General features: G+C 39.5%; 1 protein-coding gene and 1 non-coding gene across 2 annotated transcripts; both read left to right on the plus strand.

Annotated features, from left to right (window-relative positions):
• On the plus strand, nt 1–24,839 carry LOC117166478 (Ets96B). Its single transcript, XM_076625080.1, has 12 exons — nt 1–51; nt 4,451–4,562; nt 9,790–9,849; nt 13,419–13,563; nt 14,131–14,267; nt 17,673–17,701; nt 18,263–18,745; nt 19,063–19,396; nt 19,896–20,303; nt 22,429–22,774; nt 23,373–24,113; nt 24,440–24,839. The coding sequence occupies exons 1-12, from the start codon at nt 1–3 to the stop codon at nt 24,708–24,710; spliced, it is 3,117 nt and encodes a 1,038-aa protein (XP_076481195.1). The 3' UTR covers nt 24,711–24,839.
• On the plus strand, nt 8,717–8,789 carry TRNAK-UUU (transfer RNA lysine (anticodon UUU)). Its single transcript has one exon. It is a non-coding gene; the product is annotated as a tRNA-Lys (tRNA).
• Nucleotides 24,840–24,981: the final 142 nt, after the last annotated feature.

Raw genomic sequence — 24,981 nt, forward strand, 5'->3', positions numbered from 1 at the left:
ATGAATCAGGATCAAGAAGTACCAGCCACGACTACAGATTTGGCTAGGCTGGTAAGATAAAAAATATACAATGGTACTACCTTATTGTTCCATACTTTCACTATACATAAGAATTTGGAAACGTTCATTACATAATAATAAATACGCGTATTTAACCTACACAGGCAAATACAACTTCGATTAAACAGTGCAATAATCGCATTGATAACTTTAAGACATGAGCGTATCTGACCCACACGGACGAATACTATTTATATCATACAATACAATAATTACACTGGTAATCTTAAGATCCGCGTGTCTGACTGGCAGATATACACAGGCAGGTGCTACTTCAATCAAACAACGCAATAATTGCTCTTCTATGTCTAAGAAGAAACGATACTTCCCTTGCCAAGTGTAGGAATAATGATAATTATTAACGATCTATTTTATACGTGAAACTCTTCTGTTACCGAAGTATACTTCAAGCCCATCAACGTTTCATCGCTCTGTTGTATCCATCATTACATATTCAAACAACACCATAAACAACCCAATAATTACGAGATACAGTTAGTGTTTGTCCATCGTAAAAGTTAAAAAGTCGACCAGATAGACAACAACTTGATCAACGTGACTCCCATTTCCGGTTTTCTCCCCATGGCGATACAATGGAGTCGTAAGCGTGGACAGTGAGCATAGTCAAAGTCAATGAACGCATAATGCATCGTACTCGCGCGATGATCCTCGAGTGTCGAATTGCTTTGGCACGCGCCACCACGCTCCGATGGTTCGTCCCACGGGTGCCACCCCTTTGTGCCCCCTAAACACGTAATTGTCGCCACCATTCAACCCTCCTGGTCTCTCCGGTGCGGGATACCCCCGTGCACGGGGCTACCACCGTGACTATGACACCGGTGAGCCGTGGGTGGTCGTCGGACACCCTTCGTAAGAACGAAGGGAGAGACGACGTGAAGCACTCGCTCGCGGAAACACTTGATTTATGTTTGTTGATTCTAAAAATCACTCGATTCCCACACACCAGCCCCGCTGCACGGATCCGCCGCTTAATTTACTCCTCTGTATCAGCAACATATGCTGACACTCGAGTTTCCCATGATTAAAAGCCTCTTCTTCAACGGGGCGCGTTTACCACCATGTGAATTTACCTGGGACGTTTCGATGATGATTAGATTGCGGATTCTAATGCAAATTCATATTTTTGAGAATATCAGTTAAAAAGTAGGATCTTGGTAGAAAATTGATTTATCTACCAAATATCATAGACGGCACTGCTCTTTGGATATTTTTCTTCGTATTATATGTGTTCTGTGTAATTTAGCATTTTCTAATTTCCCATAAAACCGCGGTTTAACGATGATACAAGATACTTTTGTTCTTTCAAAGAATACGAAGATAGTATTCTGGGATTGTATGAGACTATGATTACAGCGGATGCGTATTCTGCCGAATTGTTATTCGGGCAATTACGTTAGAGCAACTAAATGTCAGATGTTTCATTCGCCGGGACGATAGTTCATCAGGATACACATGCAGTGTAACCGTAGCCTAACATTACAACCATAAACCACGGCATTGTATAATATTATGGATAATATTCGTGGATTGCATTGAGAAGTACAAAGATACATGGATGAATTGTTTTTTTCTTAGGAAAACCGGAAAGTCAATGCGTGTATCGAGAGAGCAATTAGTAGATAGACTCCGTCGGCGACACATTGTAATTGCGAGTCCCGCTGTCATCCACGGTATTGTTCGTATTCTGTCCTTCGAAACCATCATTGTCTTCGCACCCTCGTCGAAGAAAGCGACGGAAAGAAAAAAGGGCGAGGTTTTCTCGTCAAAGTGGCAACGCCTTTCGCTTCTCCTAATTGATCAAATTGGACGACGACTCTTTGTTGAAATTGGACGATCTTTAATGAAGTGAAAATCTTACTTTCATCCTTGCTACGTCCGAAGAATACACTCTGTACTTCATCAAATGAAAGTTTCACATCTTAATCCAACGATCCTCGTCCAAACCGGTGTATCAAATCTCATAAGAGCCTTTTCGGTTTTTACACAAATCGATGAACGAAATCGACAAGATCCGCTGATAGAAAGGGGAGTCCGTTTGGAACGTGTTGTCTGCTCGATGACTTTATTATAAACCGAACCGAAGTGCGCAATTACGAGGGTGGTGTACGAAGGGAATTGGGGTGACGACCCCTCGCAGCATCATCAGGAACGATGGGGCGTTCCCCACGATTCATGGGTATCTCGTTTTCACTAGATACAAACGTACGAGTGCGTTTGTTCGTACATGACACACGTACCCCAAACGATCCACTTACAAGCGCGTCTTTTACACGGAGACGCGTTCCCGATGGGAAAGGTCAGGGGGAGGAATGGTGAAGAAAGGTGAACCTACGGAAAAAGTTAAACGACACGCGACCGTGTTTGCGCGTTTTCCTTACGAGTCATTGCATCGTGAATGCACTCGATTAACCCCTGATCGGCTAAAGTAGCATTGGAGGATCTGTAAAACGCGCACATTGTCAAGATAGGGAAATTTTATGACTCAAAATAAGACGAAGATCGAGAATGTGCAAATATATTGAATTGTTCGGAAAGATTATAAAATAAAAAGGATTTAATTTTTTTTAGGATCGAATGTTTTTTGCTGTGGAGAAATTTTTTTATTAATTATTAATAATAAACGTAGGTTTTATATAAAGAAAAACAGAAGCAACATTTCATGGAATAATATATGACCTGTTTCTTTTGATGTTATGGATCAAGTAGGCTTCTCCAAATAGATGTTAGAAAAAATTTTATAATAACACGAATCAAATAATTATGGTATTATGCTATAGTGTAATATTCCAATTAGCGTCCAAATAATTATATCATATCCACGTACTTGGCAAAAATTTCTGATAAATATTCATTTTCTGATACAATCAAATTCAATGCAGAATGCAATTCACTGTCAAATATGTTACGAACTTTTCGAACAAGAAAATTTGGTCAAATTTGATAAGAAAGGGTGGGCTACGCATAAAACCGCACGATACATTCTTTATCCCTTATTTAACGCTGTCGTGCCGCTAAATATCATTTGATATCGGGTTGGCGGGATTAAAGATTGAACGTAATATCGGGGAATGTAATTAAAATTTATATTAGAGGGCACAGCTTGTGGATTACAAGTGCTGAACCATCACGGCGACTAATTATAAATGACTATTAATTGCAATCAGAGGAAAATCCAAGGGACGAGGCAATGAACGTAAGACTAACCTATGAAACTGTGAAAGAGGAAGTTGATTACGTCTCTATAAATGATAATATCCTGTCGAATTAACTATAAAAGAAAAATGATGGATAATTTAGCAATAAAGTGATTATTTTATTATTACGTCTATCGTCAACGATATATTTTTATCGTGAATTTATGCGATTAGATATATTTCAAAAATTAACGGGAAGGTATCTAAAAAGGTATCCTGTTAACTCTATTACGTTCTTCAAATCATTTCCCACTCAATCAAGTTTTTCATTCCTAAATTTATATCTTCTAAATTTGATTAAAATATGAAAAAATCGATGTACATGATTTCTTATTTTAATCTCATATTAAAAATTGTCTTAAGACGTTGAAAGTCCCTTTATTTGTTGAAACAAGAGTAAGATCGAGACAGAGAAATCCGAGGGCTGCAACAAAGTTAATAAAAAGATTGAAGAGGATACTGAGCATGTTTGAAGTTTTCTTAAAATCAAGTACGATGTCTTTCGATTTTAAAGTGTAAGCGATCGGCTGAGAGACCGCAGTGAAACTTTATAAAGGAAAAGCAGACGGCGACACGGCGTTATTGGAATTTCCAAAACCGGTAACCGGCTTTACCACTAGATTGCTCCGCAAGGAGGAAACCATCCAATCGTTCACCGGATGTCCTCCTTGCCTCTTCTCTCGCACGTTCTCACTCTCTCTCTTCCTCTTTCTCATTGTGCCTGCTATACACTACTTTACTTAAAATCTCGTTCCTCGCTATTCCTTTCTGCTCCAAATCGCTTCGTTCTCTTTCCTTTCTTCTTGCAATTTTACATCAGTTCTGCGTTGATTGTCTTCGTCTTTTTTCCTCGCCCGATAGAACGCTCGCAAACGAGAAAGACTTTTCACTCCCGACTCCCGATATTTGAAATGATGAAATTAAAATGCAGAACGCTGGCTTTCTACGATAAAATGTGGAAATATTAAACTACGATTGAAGTCAAGTACGTACGTACATAAAGATCGCCGTCTTCGTTTTACAGTTTAACAAAGAATGAAATAATATCCACTGGAAATTGAACGAAGAGAATATTTAAGGATCACAGGAAAAATACCCGATTAATACTGCTTCGTATAGAAACGAACGTTTGCTACTACAAAGCGCTATTTTAACACAGACATCTATCTTTCCAGCCAAACGAAGAATTCAACAGGCTGAACGAACCACTTCAAACAGTTACCACAGGATACTGTCCCAGTAACTACTCCGTGACACAACCAAGTACCGAGGAGAAGCTGCACCCTGGTAAGTAGAACATGTATTTTAGGTGGGAGCGATATAGCAAGGTCGTAAAGTAAAGCACTAAGTAGGGTCACTAATTGATCTAACCGTACCCAGAGCCGTACGTATTTTCTACGACTACATCGAATTTTTAAAAGTTAGAAACGAGAAGGTATCAATTCATATTCTATGTATAAATCAGATAGAAAACCATCCTCCTCTTTTAAGAAGACTTTCGTTAGATATACTGCAAACGAAGAATTGAGTTAACATTATACTTGCCGGTCACAAGTACGATATTTAATACGAATTCACTGCTTTTATATTTCCTAGTTACTTTATCATAAATCTGTCACTTCATTCCAGATAAAACTTACCCAATGTAATGAATATGTGTTCTAATGAATCTATCTTCTATCTATCTGTCTTATTTATCTTGTCTCGATTATCGAAACTTGTAAACTTTTACTACTGACCGATTTTACTATCTTACTATATATCGTTTCCACCTACCATATCAAAACGCATGAAACATAGAGAAGACATCAAACGCTATAGCGAATGGAAGTCGTTCGATATTTCGATCAGTTTCGAATTATTCAATGAGACTTTTCCTGAACGAAATCGAGAGACGAGAAAGTCGAGGGCGGTCCGTACGGGTCACCATCCCCCGCTCGACGATTTTGAAGCTCTTTGATACGATGTTGCTCGGGAACACCGGGCCTCCGTCTTGACATGGAGTCTCGACTGCGTCTTCGTGCAAACACGTACACGTACACTGTACACGAAAGAGATCCACGCAAGCAAGAAAGCGTAGCGCGGCCCGAAGCACGTGCAGGATGTTCGCGAACTGTGTACAACGGGGCGAAGGGGGAACCACCCCCCGAAGAGAGCCTGTCACCGACAGGCAGTCGAGTCAATATCTTTATATAGTCGGATCAGGGATGATATTATTTTCTACGGTGCAATTACGTTTTAAGGCCGCACGAAACGGTAGAAAGTATTTCAAGGGGCTGACGATTTCTAGACTTTGTTTGTCAGGGCAATACAGATCGATTAACATAGGAATTGTAATGAATCGACGTTCTTTGTTCTGTGTTACTACGACTTAACGTTTTGGAGGAAAATACAGTTACGACTGGACTGAGAATTTTTATACAAATTTACATTTTTATAGTTTCGATTTAGATAGAAATTTGTTTTACGTATTAGAAACTATAGCGGGCACTCTATTCTGCATGCTTTATATATAGTATTTCTGTATAATATGCATTCTGTGCACCTTTAAATTTCGTATAAATATATGGAAAAAATTTCCAGTCTAGTTATCACTAATTTTCTCATGCTTACGTTGGGGCAGAAAGAAAAAAAGCTGTGGCCATAAGGTTGATCTTGTTCTCTTAACAAATACAGAAAATTACTTCGTTGTGCGATAACATGACTATCTACACCGACTATCTTACATAATAATTACGCACGGTTTCGTATACGCTTCTATAAATTTCTAATTGATCGCGAAAATGTGAATTAAGATTTGAAATTAATAGAAACGTATGACCACAGAGTCGTATCAATTTGCTCGATGACCTAATGAAGAGGACGAGTGAAATTTGCACCATCGGTCAATTAATCCCTCCGGTGTCGGCAGTTTTACTTGCAGCCTTGACCTAGAAACGTGACACCACGACGGGAAGCCTCAGGACGAATTCAATAAGCAACGTGTTATCGCCGCAAAGAGCCCCATGGGGTAGTTGGAGCCAGTCGTACCCCCATAGGATTCGTAACCACCCTAGCAGCGTCTGGGCACAGTGATTGACACTTTATATCTAACATTGGCATGCCGTGGTGTGAACCACCAGTCAGGATGGTCCGCCTCCACCTAACTCAATCACTGCCTATAATGCTGCAATTTCTCTATCGTAATCACGTTACGCCCTACCCAGCCTCCCCATCCACTTTTCGGCGACGATTCGTCGCGAAGAAATATATTGAAACGTCGACACGAAAGAACGAACCTTCTAGCTTTCTCCTCTCGTTTTCGAGACTCGAACGGTTCTTCTCCTCGCGAGAAATGGAAGCAGAATTGCGACAGGAATATTCCGTTGACGATAGCTATTAGAGTGACTTAAAATACGACGCAAACTTATAAAATTTATTTTACTTCTTCTTACGGATATGGAAAAACGATATCAACAAATAAAAGAAAGAGAATGAGTAATTAACTTGCCGATGCCGTCAATAGTCTGTATCTAAATAAGGCAATCGATACGGATAAAAATTTACGTCATCTACGAAACCATCCTTGTCGTAACTCGACTTATCTCAAACGTAATAAAGAGGGAGACAGAAAAGGACACTTTTTATAACAAAGAAAATATGTTATATATAATATATAGCAATTTAAAATTCAGAATCTACGACAAAAATAGCAAAGATTTATTAAATATAGATGTCTTAAAATTTCCAAGTGGCTGAATATATCTTAACGATATTATTTTTCGTCTATAAGTATCCAATCTCGAGTCTACCATTTCTCGATAGGTTTCTCAAATTTTGGGTCGTACGCGTCGTTATTACAACTCGCGACAAAACGCGTTATTACCCACGAACTATGAAGCCAAGTAAATTCGATTCGTCAGACTGGATTGTGATTATGAACAAAACAAGGTTACTGACAAGTGGCTACCCGTGGCGAATCCTAGAGGCCCATTAAACAGACCCCACGTAACATACATCTCTGCCGCATTCTTATGTACATGCCTGCATTGAAAGGGGTTGTTTTTGCTACTGATTCATCCCCCAACATTCAGTCTTTGTTCCGTCTTATGGCTCTTTCGCCGAATCTTATTACAGCTCAGACATCGTGTTTCATCATGACATAATTATCCAGAAATCGTTTTACACCCCAAAGAATATACGCTTAACTCGTTTGATTACCCTTCCGGAAGGATGACTAAAAGGTAATTTTATATTTTGCAATTCCTATATTATCCAGTATCCTCTGGAACGATTCATCTTTCTGACGTCAACTAGCAACAATACAAAAGTTTAAACCTTTAATAAAGGCATAATGTATGTATCTTAGAAAACGCAACAACAAATTCGGATATATCCGACGAAGAAGGGCTGGTCAAGAGTCTGGGTGAAAGTCTCGGTGGAGGTTCGGAAGATAGATTTTCTTTTATCTGTAACGGTTTCTGAATTAGCTCTTCAGGGGTCGAATTTCGACGGGTAATTTCACACCCCTCCAACCTGTGTTACTGCAGTTAAAAAGAAAGTATCTATTATTTTTGGCGGTTCTTCAAACTTATAAAGTTTCATCCAAATCGGGGCGGAATCAATCGTGACCTTTCCTTGTGAGTCAAAAATAAATAGAAATAAAGAAATTTTATAGGCTTAATGGATATGGTGTTCGTACCATATTGTAATAAAAATATGTTTTTACACAATTGTAAAAAAAAAAAATACAAATATAAGTACCGAGAATAAAAATCAAAGTGACAGGGAAAGCAATTCTTTCGATGTTTCGAGCATCGTACATCGTTCGAATAATTATCATCTAACATGCTCGTATTATTTTTGACGATAATGGACGTTCATTGGATTTGACGAAGTAATACGGTAGAATATGTGAGGCATTAATTTCAGGCTGGGATAATTATCCCCGAGTAACCATAAATCATTATACCACCAAGTAATTCCTTGCTTGGCTCGTAAAGTAAATGTATGAAATAAGAAAGATAACGTTTAGATCTTGTCGCATCTCTGTCAGTATAGAATAACAATATAGCATTCTTTTCGTAATTTCTTATCGATTGACCTATATAAACGTAGGCTATCTTTGTAACGCTGTAGATAAGAAATTAGTAGAATATTTTAAACATTCTATTTATTCAAGTAAAATATTAATGTATAAAATCAAAATTTCATTGCTCTTGGAAAATGAAGAATTTGCAATAATACTGTTACGTTTTAAAAAAGAAGTCACTTAAAAAATCAATGTAAAACTTGATTTCAGAGAATGAAATATACCCCACACAGGAATACAGACAAGAGCCATGGCTTCAAGATGGTAAGTTTTGTTATAAATAACTTCTATCAGAAATATAAAAGCCGAAAAATCCTACTATAAATAAAAATAATGTTTTCTAAAATTGCGAAGGGTTGAAGTATCAACTGCCTGGATAGCTCAGTCGGTAGAGCATCAGACTTTTAATCTGAGGGTCCAGGGTTCGAGTCCCTGTTCGGGCGAATTTATTTTTTATTTTACCATCAAATCGATCAATATCATTTAATATTGCCCTAAAAATATAAAAATTATTATATCGTTTCATTCGCAGAGAAATCGTTATAATAGGTTCCATTAACTTGATTGAATTACAAGAGCAAAGACGAGTACAGCCGCTTTGAAATACTCGGCTTCCGTTCCACTTTCCTTTCAGTAGAACAGCCCAGAGTTTCCGTAAACTAAAAACCCACGGTAAAATTCTTATAAACGTTATTCCTTGCAAAATGAACCGGGAAACTATCCATTTATCGAACAGTTCGTAAATCTTCCACGAAGATGATTACACGCAGTGGCCTGACTATTCGGAACATTAATTTTGATTACTTTGACAAACTGGAATGTAATGCACGATGGATGCAGTGTAATAATCACGATAACGAGGGGACCTTCTGCCACTGTCAGTGGAGCGACTGGCTACCCACCAGGCGAACCTAGCGAACCATTATTTTACATCTTACGATGATCTTTCTCTCCTATTAATATTAGTTTGAATTCAAGTTTTATCCGCCAGAGTATTAATTATTATCAATCATTGATTCCGTGATATTATTCGAGGAAAAGCAGTTCAAAAGATACATTTACGCTATATTTTATTATTTGCCAATGACTTTTAAAAATCTGTAAATAAAAATCAGTAAATAAAATAATCTGTAAAATCTGTAAATAAGCTATTAACTGCTCCATTTTAAAAATTCTTGAATTTTAAAACTAATAATTCCTATAAATATGGAACAATAAATATTTGCTGAGAAAGTATCTCGGATAATTTGGAAATTACTTTTTAAAGAAACGACGTACAGTCTAAGTGTTTGACTCGGGGAACTGTTCCGTACGAACGAACAGGCTGACAGAATTTATGCAGCAATTTAGTATCGAATAACGCTATATCATTTGCAGTTCTAGCGATTTTCTCACGCGAACGATCGTTTCTTAACGATAAATTTGCAAATTATTATGTTACAGGCAGCAGCTGCGAAACGGAGGACAGCGAACAGTACGTGCCAGAGTTCCATCGGATGACAAGTTAGTGTGGCAGAAATTTATTCCTCTAACATCTTCGATCAGCCGAGGCAACTCGCGATTTCCCGAGATTCACCTAATTACGTGCTATGTTCCAATCGTGTCAAATGCTTGACGAACCGCGTAACACGAAGGAAGTCAATCTCGATCGAAACGGAAGCTGCACGGAAATGTATCGCATATGCAATTCAAGTGTCAATTTAGAAAGTAGCTCGATACAATTTACGCGAATAGGAAACTACGAATTTGCGATTTCGCGACTCGCGTTTATGGCAAACCTCTAATCATACAGTACCGAAACATTATTACTCGACTGAGGATATTTATGCAGAGACAAATTTTTGTGAATGCAACATAAGCAGAAATTTCACCCATTGAATATTATAACGAGTACCCTAATCTGCATATTTTATATATTTTCCATACTGCCCCCGCTAAGAATCTGAATATTTTAACCGAGTTGTAGGAAGGATACGCGATAAAATATATAAATCAATGAGAAACGAATGATCAAAAGTAACGCATCGTACTTATCATCTTCTTATAGAATAAAATGTTTTAAACGCGATTAACCGATGTTTCCAGCAGTTTCAATTAAAGATTATTGCTTGAATTAATCACAACATAAGCTCGAAAGAGTTTTCCTTATCTCACCTGTCTGGAAGTCTGGAAATAAATAACTTTCCAGTAGTGTATAATATTTTATTATAAATTTTGTTGAAAAATTGTACCATCGTTTGTTTCGCTCTTACCAATGCGTGTATAAGTTTCTATAGGAAGATATGCAAATATATAAATGCTTAATTAGTTAAGGTAAATGCATAAAAATCCGCAGTCTAATTATTACAAAATATCTTGAAAATCATATTGAAGATCTTGCAATCTTCGTTCGTTGACAATGAAATTTTTTCGGAGGGGCAATATTGACGAGGATATTAAAAAAAGCCGATAAATCGCCTGAGGCCAGTGTTTTTAAAGCAGCAAGATAGAGTGAGCAGAAAACTGCCGTCGATTATCGATATCGCATTACACGAGGAAGCACTTTATATTAAGTCTTAAAGGCTTCTTTTCTCCCCTTTCTTCAACCTCTGGCTGATTAGCGTCTCTCTACACAACCGCGCCGTTTATCAAAGCTGTTTTAATATCGTACGTAAAAAAAGGAGCTTCCTCTTCATCTTATTGGGTTGCTCGGAAGTTCGTTGCGTTTTTGGTCTTTATGAAATTTATTCGCGAAAAGTGTACCTTGGATTTTCAAGCAATTTCACATTTCTACGGACATAACGAAAAAAGAATGGAACTGAAATAGGCACACGTTTCGTTTGTTAATTACTACAACAAGTATTCTATTCTGAATATTCTATGCACTTTTTCATAAAAAACCGCGGTCCAATGATAGAAAATTCAATAACCCAGGCATCTGTGAAAACTACCTTAAATAATTCGCGGTGGAAAATAACTTTTCGAACATCCGCCACGAAGCCACATAGTTTTAGTTTCATAAATTTCTAATAAAAATATATCACTTCGAAATTTTCGTTAAGTTTCTCGGAACGATCCGATTCGTTCGGTTATCGCGAAATTCTTAAGAAAATTCCCAGGCTCTATCCGTATGTGTACGCGTTGGAAAATCTGGCAAATATTTCGAGACGCGTCGAATCGGCGAGCAAACGGCCAGGGGGAATGGCGGATAATGTCTATATACTTGCATGCATACGCGTGTTCTCCTATCGTTCGTGTGTTAACTCGATAAAGAAAATTTCGTATTGCACACGATCGTTATATCGTTCTCTATATCGTGCTCGATACACTTGGCAACTCGACTCGTTCAATTTCCACCGTAATTTGCACAATTGCAACCTGGCAGCCTCCCGTACGATGCCGTACATCAAATTTGCTCTTCACCTGTTAATTTTATCCGTTGCTGGACTCGCGCGAGATTCAGCTCGTTCATTTGCACACGTAATACGTATGCAAACAATCAGAGGGAACCCTGTTCGAGGTACACAGGCCGATGGGCGGGTTCAGATTTGCCAATAAACTTTTATTCCAGGCTTTGTTTACCGGATGTTGTTACGCCCGTTATATCAGTGTAAAGTTGGAAAAAAGACTGTCCGTGTTTCTTTCTCTCTCTCTCTCTCTCTTTCTCTCTCTCTGGGTCAATATACATCGTTAAATGAGATGAGGTTGTTCACGTTGTTATCGTTAAACGATAGATTTAGCTTCATTCGGAACAGAGTGAATAATCGTCATAAACCGGGATACATGGAGTGTTGATTACTTTATGGAAAAAAGATCAGGCTGAAAAATACGATTGTTTTGTAGTTATCCGATCGAAGACTACGGGTGAAAAATACGATTGTAAAAACTCTTTTGTAGAGCAGTTTTTAAATTCGATACGTTGCCAACCAGTTGCACGTAGAAGCTATCTTTGCGTTTGGTCCTGTGGTTAAATATATTCTTGTGTCATCTTGTAACTCCTATGTATATTCTCGAATTTGTTCTAGACGTTATCAATACGGTTATACTAATCGAGTCTCGTGACAGTATCGATGAGACTTCGAAATGGAGAAATTTGTACAGCACGTACAATATGCTCGTAAAAGCGTCAACAAGTATTGCGATACTTTCGCGAGTCTCTGTATTTTCAAGAGATATTTTCGAATTTGTCATACTACTTTCCCTTCTTCGAATATTCCACATTAAAATACCACTAATTTCTTTCAGCTATCGAATGACAGAAATATGAGAAAATTAACAAAAATCATCTTCTCGTGTGTTTTGCATCTTTATACTCTTCGATTGAAACTGGCTGTTATCCAACATCGTTTCTAGTCGTGTAAACATTGTTTTCCGCCGCGAAACGAGATGTTCATAAGTTCCACGTGAAACCGTACGATTTTTTCGTACCGTAGGGTCGGCGCGGCTGTTCTCTCAGCGAGTAAACTTCCGATGTTTGCAAATACAATGATTGCCCGAGGCCTCTGACTTATGCTTCCCACGGCCAGAGCCTGTTTGATTTATCGAGGGCGCACCCCCGGCCGCGTAAAATCGTCGGCAGCCCCATTAGGAAGCGAATCTATCCCCACGTGCCGTTGCAACGATGCGCCTTCGCTTCCGCAACGACACGCGCTTTTATATCCTCGCCCTGCCGATCTTCGTCCCAAGAAACGATCCTCGTTCGATCGTTAAAATCATTGACCGTTCGTCTGTACATCCGCGACTCTATCCCTCCCCAAAGACATTTTTTGCATCTAAATGTCTATTCACCCTTGCTGCTTCTGGCTAATGTACAGCTTCGCATTCTTGCAATTTCGTAGGATAAAATTTAACGTTGATACCGATCGACGTATATAAAAATTCAACGTGTAACTTAACTTTCACTTTCGAAGTGTAACTAGAATTTTAACACGTTATACCGCGTTATATAGCGCTGATTGTCTGTTTTGTTTAAAGATAGAGCAACAAGCAATGTAAAGGATAATTTTAAGAAACGACGATATCGATCGTCTTTGACTAATGTTCAGCGTTCGATCGCTAAAATGTTACAGTATACGGTACACTGGTTTTTACAGACGCCAATGTCAAACAGGAATCAGCGAATTGCAGAAGAATCGATGATACTAATTACTCACAGTATCAAACGCCAATGAACCATGCACATTCGCAAGGTAGCACGTTCCTCGATCTCGATCCGGAGAATCGCAGTAATTGCTTCGGGTAAGGAGGACAAATATATCCAGCAATGGAAATTTCAAATAACCTGCTGCTTCTTCTGCATCTATGGGCAATCTGAAAGCACGGAAATGCATGCAGCGTGTATACGTAGTATGCAAAGACACACTGCCATTCGTAAATATTAAAACATCTATTCGCTGCACGTTTCTCATGAAATTGAGAAATTTTTAATTGTTTAAGACTTTACGTTGTATATAAAATGTACGAAACAAGCGAATAAACGCGTAATAAAAGTAACGAAAGTAAAAAAACTTGCACCAAATACACACGTTATTCTTATACGGAAGATATTCTAATATCTGGCCTAGCTTAATGTATCTATATAAAATACCCGAAATACACTATGATATCCAACGTATAAAACAATTTTCTACTTGGGTTACGTTTCTTTTCTTATCTCTAGTTATCCATAGTTATTTTTTGATCATCTATGAAGATACGTACTCGCATAGATATTCGCAATATTTCTATTTACAAAAATTAAGAAATTGATGCGTAAATTGTTTATGAATTGAAAATCTAGAGTCGTTTGTATTTGTTCGTGTATAGAAATACTAAGATGAGCTCGAGGACAAGCGAGGCCACGAAGAACGTAGCGGTGAAGGAAGAACCAACGGACAGAGGATATGGAGAGCCGATTTCCGTGACGAGCATCCCCACATCAACAGCTCAGGACACTCGAAATAGTAAGAAATCTATGATTTGTTGGACAAATGGAACGTACAATTCGATAGATAATATTCTTAGCTCGCTCTCAGGAGCTGTTTGGAACAACGAGATTTCCGAACCGATGATACCCTCTTTTCGAACGTGCACCGTGACAAATCTCTTGACAATAGATCCACGTGGCGCTTTACTACCCTATAGATCCCATAAATAACTGGAGCACGAGGGAAGTACTCGGTGTTCCATCCATTAATCGAGCTCTAGCTCGAGTTGCTCTTCCGGTCTCTGTTTTTAGAGCGCCTTGGCGACCCGAAATTCATCGTCTTATATTTTATCTCCCTCTTCATTATCATTACAATTCCTGTTCATCCAATTAGGACCATTCAAAACTTCCGATATTTCTTGGTTTTTTAGAAAAATCGAAGAAATCAAATAGCAAAATGTTCGAACAAGAGTTACTAACGTTTTACAGACAAACGTGTTAATAACTTACGATTTGTCTTCATTACAGCTCATATTTTCTCCAGCATGCGTGCACTGCTCTAACGTCTTTGTTATTTTATTAAACAGCTTGAATTTTTTCCCTAAATTACAAACGATGAGCGCATGAGTGATTTAAGTAGATTGCAAACGTTTTGCCTTATCACGAATACAAAGGTATTCTTCCATACGGTGTAATAATAAATTAGTTGTCACTCGGTATACGTATAAACGATCGTGTATGTGTAACAATGATTTAATTTATTTGACGTAATGCAAAAGTATTCGACCACTTGTACGTAGACATCTTTCGTGATTCTATTATCTGTGTTATACGAATCATTTCGAAATTGCATTAGCACGATCATATCGATCGTACCTCGTCATACTTTGTTGTTATATTTAATTTGAGAGTCACGACGGATTGATTTCGCGTAGAGTCTAGAGGGAACGATTTTGATTCTGGGTCAAACGATTCGTACGGAAGCCGGCTAATAAATTTTCAGCGACGTTTTAATGCGAAATTCCTTAATAATCCCTGACGAAGTTCGTCGCTGGTACACTGGACTCGCTCACGCGTGACTAAGTATACGTAAGTGAATAATTGAAGAATGCTTTCAACTCGAAAGCTACGGAGAAGCGCTTCGTAGAATCCAGCGAAAGCTGCTAAACGAAGGAAAGAGCATAGAATTCTCTCCCGAGGGAGATTGCAAGTCGCGAAAGCTTTCTCTTGCATTCAGGATACAGTTGATATCGCAGATTTTTCAATGAAAAATACTCTTCGAGGCTCAGTGATCAGCTTGATAAAATTCTCGAAGCTTTCAAAGGAAAGTTTCACGTTAGATTTATAGAGCATTGCTTAATAGTCTTCGAGGCTATGCAATCTACACGTATAACGTAAAAGGTAGAGCCGACGAAGGGTTTGCAAGCTCATGCTTTGTAATCAGACCGATTAGTCTTCCTTTATTCACGCACGTACACCAAACGAATCCTTTAGGAACTCCGCTGCTATATTCGTTGGCCGACACCGTGCGCGTATACCCATTTACTTCCAAGTCACCCGGGAATTATGCTTCTACTACGTCTCTTCGCGTAATTCTCCCTCCCATTAAGCCGTTTCAATTATTTACACGCAGTTTAGGTTAATAATAAGACCATACCTATCGATATTGATACACCCTGACACGTATAGTTTCAGTGCGTTCTCACTCGTGAAACGCGTGCTCCTCTTCAATGAATTTAATTCCTGAAACGGTATTACGTACGTCGGAAATCTGATAATAAAATGATCAGTTTCCATTGACGAAACTCGTTTCACAATCGTCGCTTGTTCCCTCTAATTAAATTTAATCTTTAAAAAAGTACAATTTTTTGAAAATTTCAACGAAACGACCGATGATCGCTTATGCAGACTGCCAAGGGAGCATGTTAAACGTTTCTGTCTCCCTAGTCCACTAAATCGACCAGTCGTTGACCAATATAGCGGGTGGAATAGTAATAACCTGTTAATGGGTGAGGCAGATTGGTCACCATTTCGCTAATTAATGCCAGTACCCGGCTCACGAGGATTACAATCGGTCCTCCTGTATCCTATACTGCTCTATTCAACAACTTAGAGTTAAACGTAAACGATATGCATGAATAAACAGTCGTTGCGAATCGATTCGATCGCAGGATCGGCAGAATCTGCCTCCTGTGAATGAGCAGAAAGCAAAGAAGGTCATTTCAGCGCGTCAGGTGGGTGGAAAATGGACCTTGCATTATTAACCAGCCTCTACTCCGGAATTCGGGGTTCAGGGAGACAGAGATAGCAGGATAAAGACAGGGATGGAGAAGAAAATGAGAAGAGAAGAGGGAGGATGAGCGAGAGAGTGGAAGGGAAACAAGAGATGGCGAGAGTAAATGAGAGAGGGAAGAAGGGAAAGAGAGAAAAGAACCGAAGCTCCTCGTCTGAGAGTGGACGAGTGGAGGCCGTCCTCTTTTCCGTGCAACCCTTCTGCGCGCCGCCCCTGACCAGTCCTGGCTTCAACCCTTTTCCTGTTTGGTACATCGCCACCGGTTTCATCAGCTCGCGATTAATTTTAATCTAAAACTACCCGCAAAGCCTCTGCCCTCGCTTGCACGTTGAGGTCAACCCCTTTCGCCCCTCTTCGGAGAGAGAGAGTGCCAGATTGGCCCGTAGCTTTCAACCCTCCTCCCCGCGATTCCTGTCTGTCTCGTCTACACGAGATCGGGATCCGACCGACGTTTGCCAGCTAGGAAGCTAAAGCTAACTTGCCGACACGATTAACTTTCCCGGCCCTTCCTCCTCTTAATTTCACCTCGATGACTGAGATTTCCCATTAATATCGGGTACACGGTGTATACCTTGATTTCCAACCGCAAGCCCTATCGAATAGAATATTCCATGTACATACGTTGCACATCCTGCGAAGTTAGTACGTTTCTTTTTCCACGAACGAACGAAGTTACAGGTTTTTTAATCGACGAGCAAAAAGATGGACTGCATCACGGCTGACAGCGTCGCGTTCCGGCTCGGTATCGGCAAGGGGCTTCTCAATTTTTCAATATTCCCGGTACACGACTTGGAACGTAACCGGATTATGGTTCGAGAATAGCTTTTTCGGCTCGAGGGACCACGGCATCAGCGGGATGCCGGCGGTGGTGGATGCTCCCTGTGAGGAGAGCACCCGATTAATATACATATCGCGCGAGCTCTACGCGGTATTTCAGGCGGTGCCGCTATCCGCGAGCTCCGCCATCCCGACAACCCCGTGGGCTTTGAATATCAACCAATTTCCTGCCGATATTTGTGTGACGAGCACTTCACCGGCAACCGCGCGTGAGTGCAATCGCTAATACGTTGCTTGCGTTTCGTTCTTTCTCGTGCATCCGAGAAATTTCTCTTGTCCATTTCGTCCTTGTCCGTTCTTCTTCTACCGTAGACTATGTTTACGCTGGATATTGTCAGCGTGTTTCGATGAACTATCGTTCAGACGAACGAAACGACGAAATTAGAAACTGTTCATTCATCCTCGATATAATAATTGTATCTTTCTAACGTTAAAGGATATATCGAAGATGAAAATATGAAAAAATTGTTACTCGTATATACGATTACTCGTTGCGATACCATATGAACTCTCGATTGCTACTGTGGCATCCTGGAATACCTCACATACAGAAACGTACACATAATGCGGAATTTCACTAATCTTCGATTAGGTTGAATCCTATCATTATAAACTACAAATCAAAATTCAAATTTTCATTAGGATACCTTTAAAATCAATATGTAAATAATATATTTCCAAAATAAATTAATATATTTCCGTATGAACATCTATCGATATAAACTATAGTAATATATTTCTCTTTCAACTTAACGAATTAAATGTTAAACATTTTCCTAAAACATGAAAACCCTTGTTTTTTGTTTTCCAAAACGAGAATGAGAAATTTTGGAATACGGAAACCTGAAAATCTCTTCAACTCGATGATGCAAATTCCCGCAGGCAACAGCATGGTCTACCAGCAACAGCAGCAATACGGAAGCGGAACGAGAAACGCCAGAGGTTCGCCATCGCCTAGTCGGCCAGCCAGCACTTCCTCCGCAGCTTCTCAATGGCAATCGACGATTCCAGCTCCTGGCGAAGCTTTCTTTCCGCGACAAGAGAATTGGAGCTCGGAAGTGTACGGCAAGAGAAGCGTGACGCCCACATGGACCGAGCTGGGAGTTCAATTAGAAGGCAGGAATCCATCGTGGGAGAGACAGAGTAATTGTTATCAAAAGAAAGGATCTCCTAGCTCGTGGAACACAGAGTATAGTAGCAAGAGGCCATCTTCGGCGACGGGAGTGTCACCTTGGAGCGAAATGTCTGTTGGCTATCAACAACAACGAAGAGGTTCTCTTCAATTGTGGCAGTTTTTAGTCACCTTGTTGGACGATCCTGCGAACGCACCTTGCATTGCGTGGACTGGTCGTGGAATGGAATTCAAGCTAATCGAACCGGAAGAGGTAGATTGCATTGCTATTACAAATTTTATACTTCTCAATTTATATTTTTACGATCATTGCCCAAAAAATATGAAACCTAAGTGTATTTAGATTTATTTGTCTATTAGACGTAACGTGTATTTTTCTTTCGAGTATTTTCCTCGGTATTCGATATTCACTTTCTTCTTTCTTTAGTATTTTCTATGTGTAAATTCTGCACAATTTTACATCATTCGGTTTTTTATCAATTTTTTGAGGTAAAAATATCAACAGTCTAGTCACAAAGGACGTCTCGCTTAAGCATCAAACGGTAAAGTGATATATTTCATTTTCTTCAGGTAGCTCGAAGATGGGGAGTTCAAAAGAATCGACCGGCAATGAATTACGATAAATTAAGCAGATCATTGAGGTACTATTACGAGAAAGGGATAATGCAAAAGGTGGCTGGAGAGAGATACGTGTATAAGTTCGTGTGCGATCCGGAAGCACTTTTCAACATGGCATACGGCTCCGCAGGATCGGCTGGTCTCCCCAGCGAAGTACAAAACGGCGTTCGAAGTCAATCGATATCCAGCAAGATCTCATCTACGAACGATGTTTCTGATTTAGCAAAACATCCCACCAGTGGCTACGGTGATGCAGTTCTTGCCATGTACTCGAATACCGCAGCAGGTCGGTAGCTCATATATATATACATCGTAATTAATATCGAGTTTACACTACTATCCCGAACAGTTTGCAAGCAGATCGCCATCTAATATATGCTTTAAATTATATCTGTCAATGATGTGGTCATCTTTTTGCAAACAACTAGCAACACGTAGATGCGTAACACAGTTCATTCAAAAGATAGTATACCAAAAGGCATATCACATTCGTTGGAACTGACACACATATTACGTTGGTTCAATTACAGAGCTCTAGACACTAAGCAGTTAATTAAACAATTCTTAGTCCATTCACCTACGGATGAAACATGACGCACTATCATACTATACACAGTTTCCTAATTGTACAAGACATTACATGAAATAGCAATGTATATTATTATACGCGATAACCTTTTAGAATTAATGAAAAAAAAGTCTCTATTGGGATTTAAATAAACACATTGTAGTGATAAAGATTGCAAACAACGATCAATCTGTAAAATTGGATTTGCGATCAACAGTGTATGGGCCATCCAGTTTGCATCACCTGCACCAGTACCTCGGTGGCAACGAAGGTTTCAAGGCACCATCGAACAGATACCATTCCCATTACTCGCATGAGTACAACGGAAGTCACCACCATCCGCCCTCGAGCTACACAGAGACCTTCCTAAACTACGGTCGCTTGTCGTCCCACGATGCTCCGACAGAATCGAGGAGCCAAGAACTCGCGAGAATTCCGTACGCACAGGAAACAGAAGGTATCGGCAGAGAACGAGAAGCGTCATCGATTTTGTACGATGGCGTGCAGAGAACGCAATTACCGGCTGCTCCAACGCTTTCCCAACCAACCTTGCTAGACGCTACCACCACCAGCTCGAAGATCGAGCAAACTTCGTACGCCTGCCTCGGCGTAGGCAGCTGCGTCTGCTGAATCTCTCTCAACAGTCTCAACTTTATCGGAAGACGGAAAGTCATACGCATCGAGAATTGACTCTCGAGAAAATCTCTAGTCATAGATTACCCCGTACTACGTGCTTACACGTTATACGATTGTATAGGTGGCTTAAGTATAACGTGTAGGTGTTAATGGAACGCACGGTTTGAATGTCAAGCAGCGTTCGTCCATGGTCGTACAGTGTCTTAATTTATACAGAAATTAGTTGCAACATCGCACAATAACTTGACTTAAGCGGATGATAATGTTGTACGATGTTAATTTAAACAAGGATAGGTAGCAATAACGCACGATGTCTTAATTTAAACAAGAATTACTTACAATGTCGCTAAATGTCTTAATTTAAACAACAATTAGTAGCAATAGTTACGCTAATACGTATATACGTATATACGCAATAACTCATACTATATCTTAGTTCAACCTCTTGAAGCACAAATTTTCCATCGGTTGACTAACGAAAACTTATCGAATTTCTTGTTAAAGGAAAAGTGAAAATTAAGCTGTGTGTACGATACATCTTTCGTAAGGTATACATATACATATTTCGGTATAAATATGCATATTTCGGTATAAGACACTGTAATTTGAATTTATAAGAATCAATGCCTAAAACGATCTATCGATGTACGTGTTATATGGTCAGACAAAATTTGGTAACAATATGTCACGATGTCTTAAATTAATCAAGAATTAATAGCAATATCGGAGAAAAATAGAACTGAGTTTCCTAAAAATAGACACTCAATATCGACTCATTACGCGACCATTGACAAACGTATTTCAGAATCGAGACTCGAATCGCGCGTACCACGAATCTTGTAAATAGCGAAATTCGAAGGCGTATGTATGATGGTTCGGATCGACTAAGAACCCTTTAGCTCGGCAGATCCAATCGCTTGTGATCGTTGTTACATTGCGCGTGTCCGAGTAGTTCACCAGGATACTGTAACTTCTGTAAATACCAAATAAATCTATCGAAACGTAAAAACGCAGTCTATGTATCCAACGTTCCTAAACAGCGTCATTAGCAAGTTTATTTTCCTGTATTATCGAGAAAGATGCGCAAGAAATCACCGTCGTCTTACTAAAAGTAAATGCGGTGGAATGCTCGATATGCGAATTAGTACGAGTGTAAACGGTTATGCGAGCATGAGTTACACACAGACGAATCGTACGTGATCGTGCGCAGAGACTTTCCATGTCGATCCTTCTTTTCGCCGTTGTATTAGCAGTTAGTGACGCAAACCAAAGACTACGGACTGAGGTCGGCTGCGTATTTCGGGCTGTGACACATAGTAGATATGTTTATGTCGGCCCCTCTCTTTTCCGCCGACTCTCAAATCGTCTATCCTTGTTCATCCGTGAGCAGTTGTATCGTTGGTGAACATCGCCGACCAAAGCCGGGTCCCGGTAAATCTGTCTGCCACTGTCAGTCGCGCAGTTTCAACGTTAGAATCTAAAAGTCCATTCGGTTTCTTGCAACTACTACGCGATACGGTCTATCGTCGTGTTAGGAACAGTGTCATTGATCCGATCAGATTAATTGCACACCAAAGGAAATTGATATCGCCTGCATAGTTTTGGTAAGTGTCTGTCGAAGTTTTCTTATCTCGTTATCTTTTATCTGATACTATCGATCACACGTGATCTATTCTCTAACCGTCGCTGTTTCCACTCTGTTATTTGGATCGACGAAAACCGCGAAGTTTTCTCATCGCGTTGTTTTTTATCGAATAGTCTGGACGATATGCCAGCTATTTTTTAAGCGGTGCTATTTCGACGCTGCTATTTGGATCGACAAAAAAGCGCGGCGTTCAAATTGCAGTTTGCACAAATATACAATTTTGACCATAGTCCGGCTTGTATCGATCCTTCCATAAACCAATAATTACGTCAACGATAAAACTGACATGCTGGCGTCACACTCTTGTCGAGTGTTTCTCCGCCTCTGTTTGCCATACCTAATGATTGGCCATGCCGTTCAATCGATCGCGTGAATTTGCGTCGCGTCTCACGTGCCTGCCACGCGTTGCACGCGATCTCGCTCGATTATACGTACGTATATAGAGGACGATGAACGTGTTGATTTTCAGCAATGGGCCGAAGCAAATCCACGGAACCGGAAGAGTCTGCGATGGGCTTCAAGGACAAGCAGAAGGCCTTGGACACGCTGAAGGCTTTGGAAGGTCGTGATATCAGTTATCAGTACCACGTGATCTCTAGTTTCGTGAGTCGCTCGAAACGGACGCTGCAGATCACCAGAGACGAGGAGAAGCTGGCCAATCTTCGCGAGGCTTTGAAAGTGTTCGAGGATTGGTTGACTGATTACAAGGAGAACAATCGCAGCAAAGAAAACCTTGCTTATTTGCCAATCGAGACTATAAAAGGCTTCAGGAATCTTGCCAAAGAGTACGATGTTCTGGAGGAGGAATTCTACAAGTAAATATCAACATTTTCTTCGCAAGTATAGTTCTTTCAGCGAGTCTTTTCAAATTCAATGACCGATTATTTTTTCACTTAGCGCAATACGAATTAGTTCTCGAAAGTTAATTTGATTCGGTGTAGCTTTGTTTCAACGTGATTCCAATTGATTTTGCACCAATTCAATTACACCAGAATCTAGGTGTAACTCAAGGTACCGAATATTAGCAGTTTTCAGTTTTATTACGTTGTTTACTACCTTCTTGTTTATTACTGGCACCGTTGCAATAGAACGCTTATTTTTAAAGTATCTTTTAGATCGTTTAGCGTTTTACATTTAACGCGGTGAAAATAATTAATGATCAATTTTATCAAAAACCATACCATATTAAGCAAAGATAAAATATGTGTATGTTTTAACATTAAGTACAGTAAAGTAAATTATTGTGACCAAGTATGATCCAAGAAAGAGGTCATTGGTGTGTTTCCTTAATTTAATGTCAATGTTACACGTGATCATTTACTTGCGTTTACTTCAATATTTTTTTGATTCATTCAATATCTAGGTATTCGGTATAGATCTATTTCTGTATTTCACGTGTTTCCGAATTTTCAGCGCGTACAAGAAGGAGAAAGGCGATTACAAAGGTCTGCGTGCTGTTAAAATTCCAAGCGGAGAGACCACTTGGGACATCGAAAGGAATCGAAGGTTGAAGGAGATCATCGATAAGATCAAACAGAAGCACATGCAATGGTACGAGACCGATGTGGGTCTCTTCCGGGGACTCCCAACCAAGGAACACGTTCGGTGCATTCTGCTGGGCTATAGTCCAGAGCCGACCAAGTTGAAGAAACTCATGACCCAGGTGGAAGAAAAATTTCCATCTGAGAATAACGAAGACATGGAGGTTGATAAAGATGACAAAGGTAAAAGCGTGAAAAGAAGATACAGCAGTTCGTCCAGCAACGAAGAGGAGGAGGACAACGAACCGAAAAAAAAGGTAGCGAAACATTCATCTGAAGAAGAGAAGACTGAAAAGGAGGAAAGCGGACTCAGTTTCAAAGATAAGGAGAAAGCTTTGCTGAGTATAGAATCGTTGGAGGGCAGGGACGTAAGTTATCAGTATCATGCGATCACTGGCCTGGTGAAAAGGGCTGAGCGGGTGATATCGTGCACAAAGGACGAGCAAAAGATCAAGAACATGAAGGAAGCCGTGGAAGTGTTCGAGAATTGGATCACGGATTATAACGTGAATGGCCGAGCTAAGGAGAACTTCAATTATTTACCCATTGACTTGGTGCAAGCCTTCAAGCCGTTGGCCGACAGATACAAAATCGAAGACAATGGATTTCTTAAGTAAGTACATTTTTTATTATCTATATATATACATGTATAATTATTGTTAGACTACGGATTTGTACGTGTTTATGGGAAAAGGTGCAAAAATACACAGAATGCGTATAATATAAAGAAATGTATAAGAAGTATAGAAGGTACAGTACTTTTTACAATATTTAATAGATAAAACAATTCCAAATTCCATTATATTCATAAAAATATGGATATGCGTAAATATCCGTAATCTAATTATTATTAATATATGCTATATCGTTATTATTAGGGAATAGAATATTATTTATGGTAAAAATATATATTGCAACATTCTTCGGTATATCCTACAGAGCGTATGAGGAAGTGGAGGGAGATTACAAGAAACTGAGGAACGTTCAAGTACCAGACTCGAGTGTTACTTGGGACATAGAAAGGAATAAGAATTTACGAAGTCTAGTAGACCGAATCAAAGAAAAGAATATTCAATGGTTCGAGACAGACGAAGAACTTTGTGGTTTTCCAAGCGAAGAACATACTCGATGTATAATGTGGGCATTCAGTCACGACGCTGGCAAACTCAAAAAACTTGTGCCTACCCTGGCTGAGAAGCTAAAATCTTAAACAAAATTATCCTACGAATACGTATTAATATCCACAACTTATATACTTAAGTTACCATTATATGTACAAAACATTTTAGTTGTATTTTTGTTCAACGATACTGATAATAAAGATAATTTATTTTCAATATTTCATACGACTTACGTATTTAGGAGCGATAAATTTGGCGCCTCTAGTGACGACATCTGACGACGGAACTAGAACATTCCGCTTGCCGGCTCCCGGTTCGGCGACCGCCATCTTTGTTTTCGTCGTGCTCGAAAATTTCAAG

Source organism: Bombus vancouverensis, chromosome 15 (genome assembly GCF_051014615.1).
Source record: "Bombus vancouverensis nearcticus chromosome 15, iyBomVanc1_principal, whole genome shotgun sequence".
In the NCBI taxonomy this organism is placed as follows: Eukaryota; Metazoa; Arthropoda; class Insecta; order Hymenoptera; family Apidae; genus Bombus; species Bombus vancouverensis.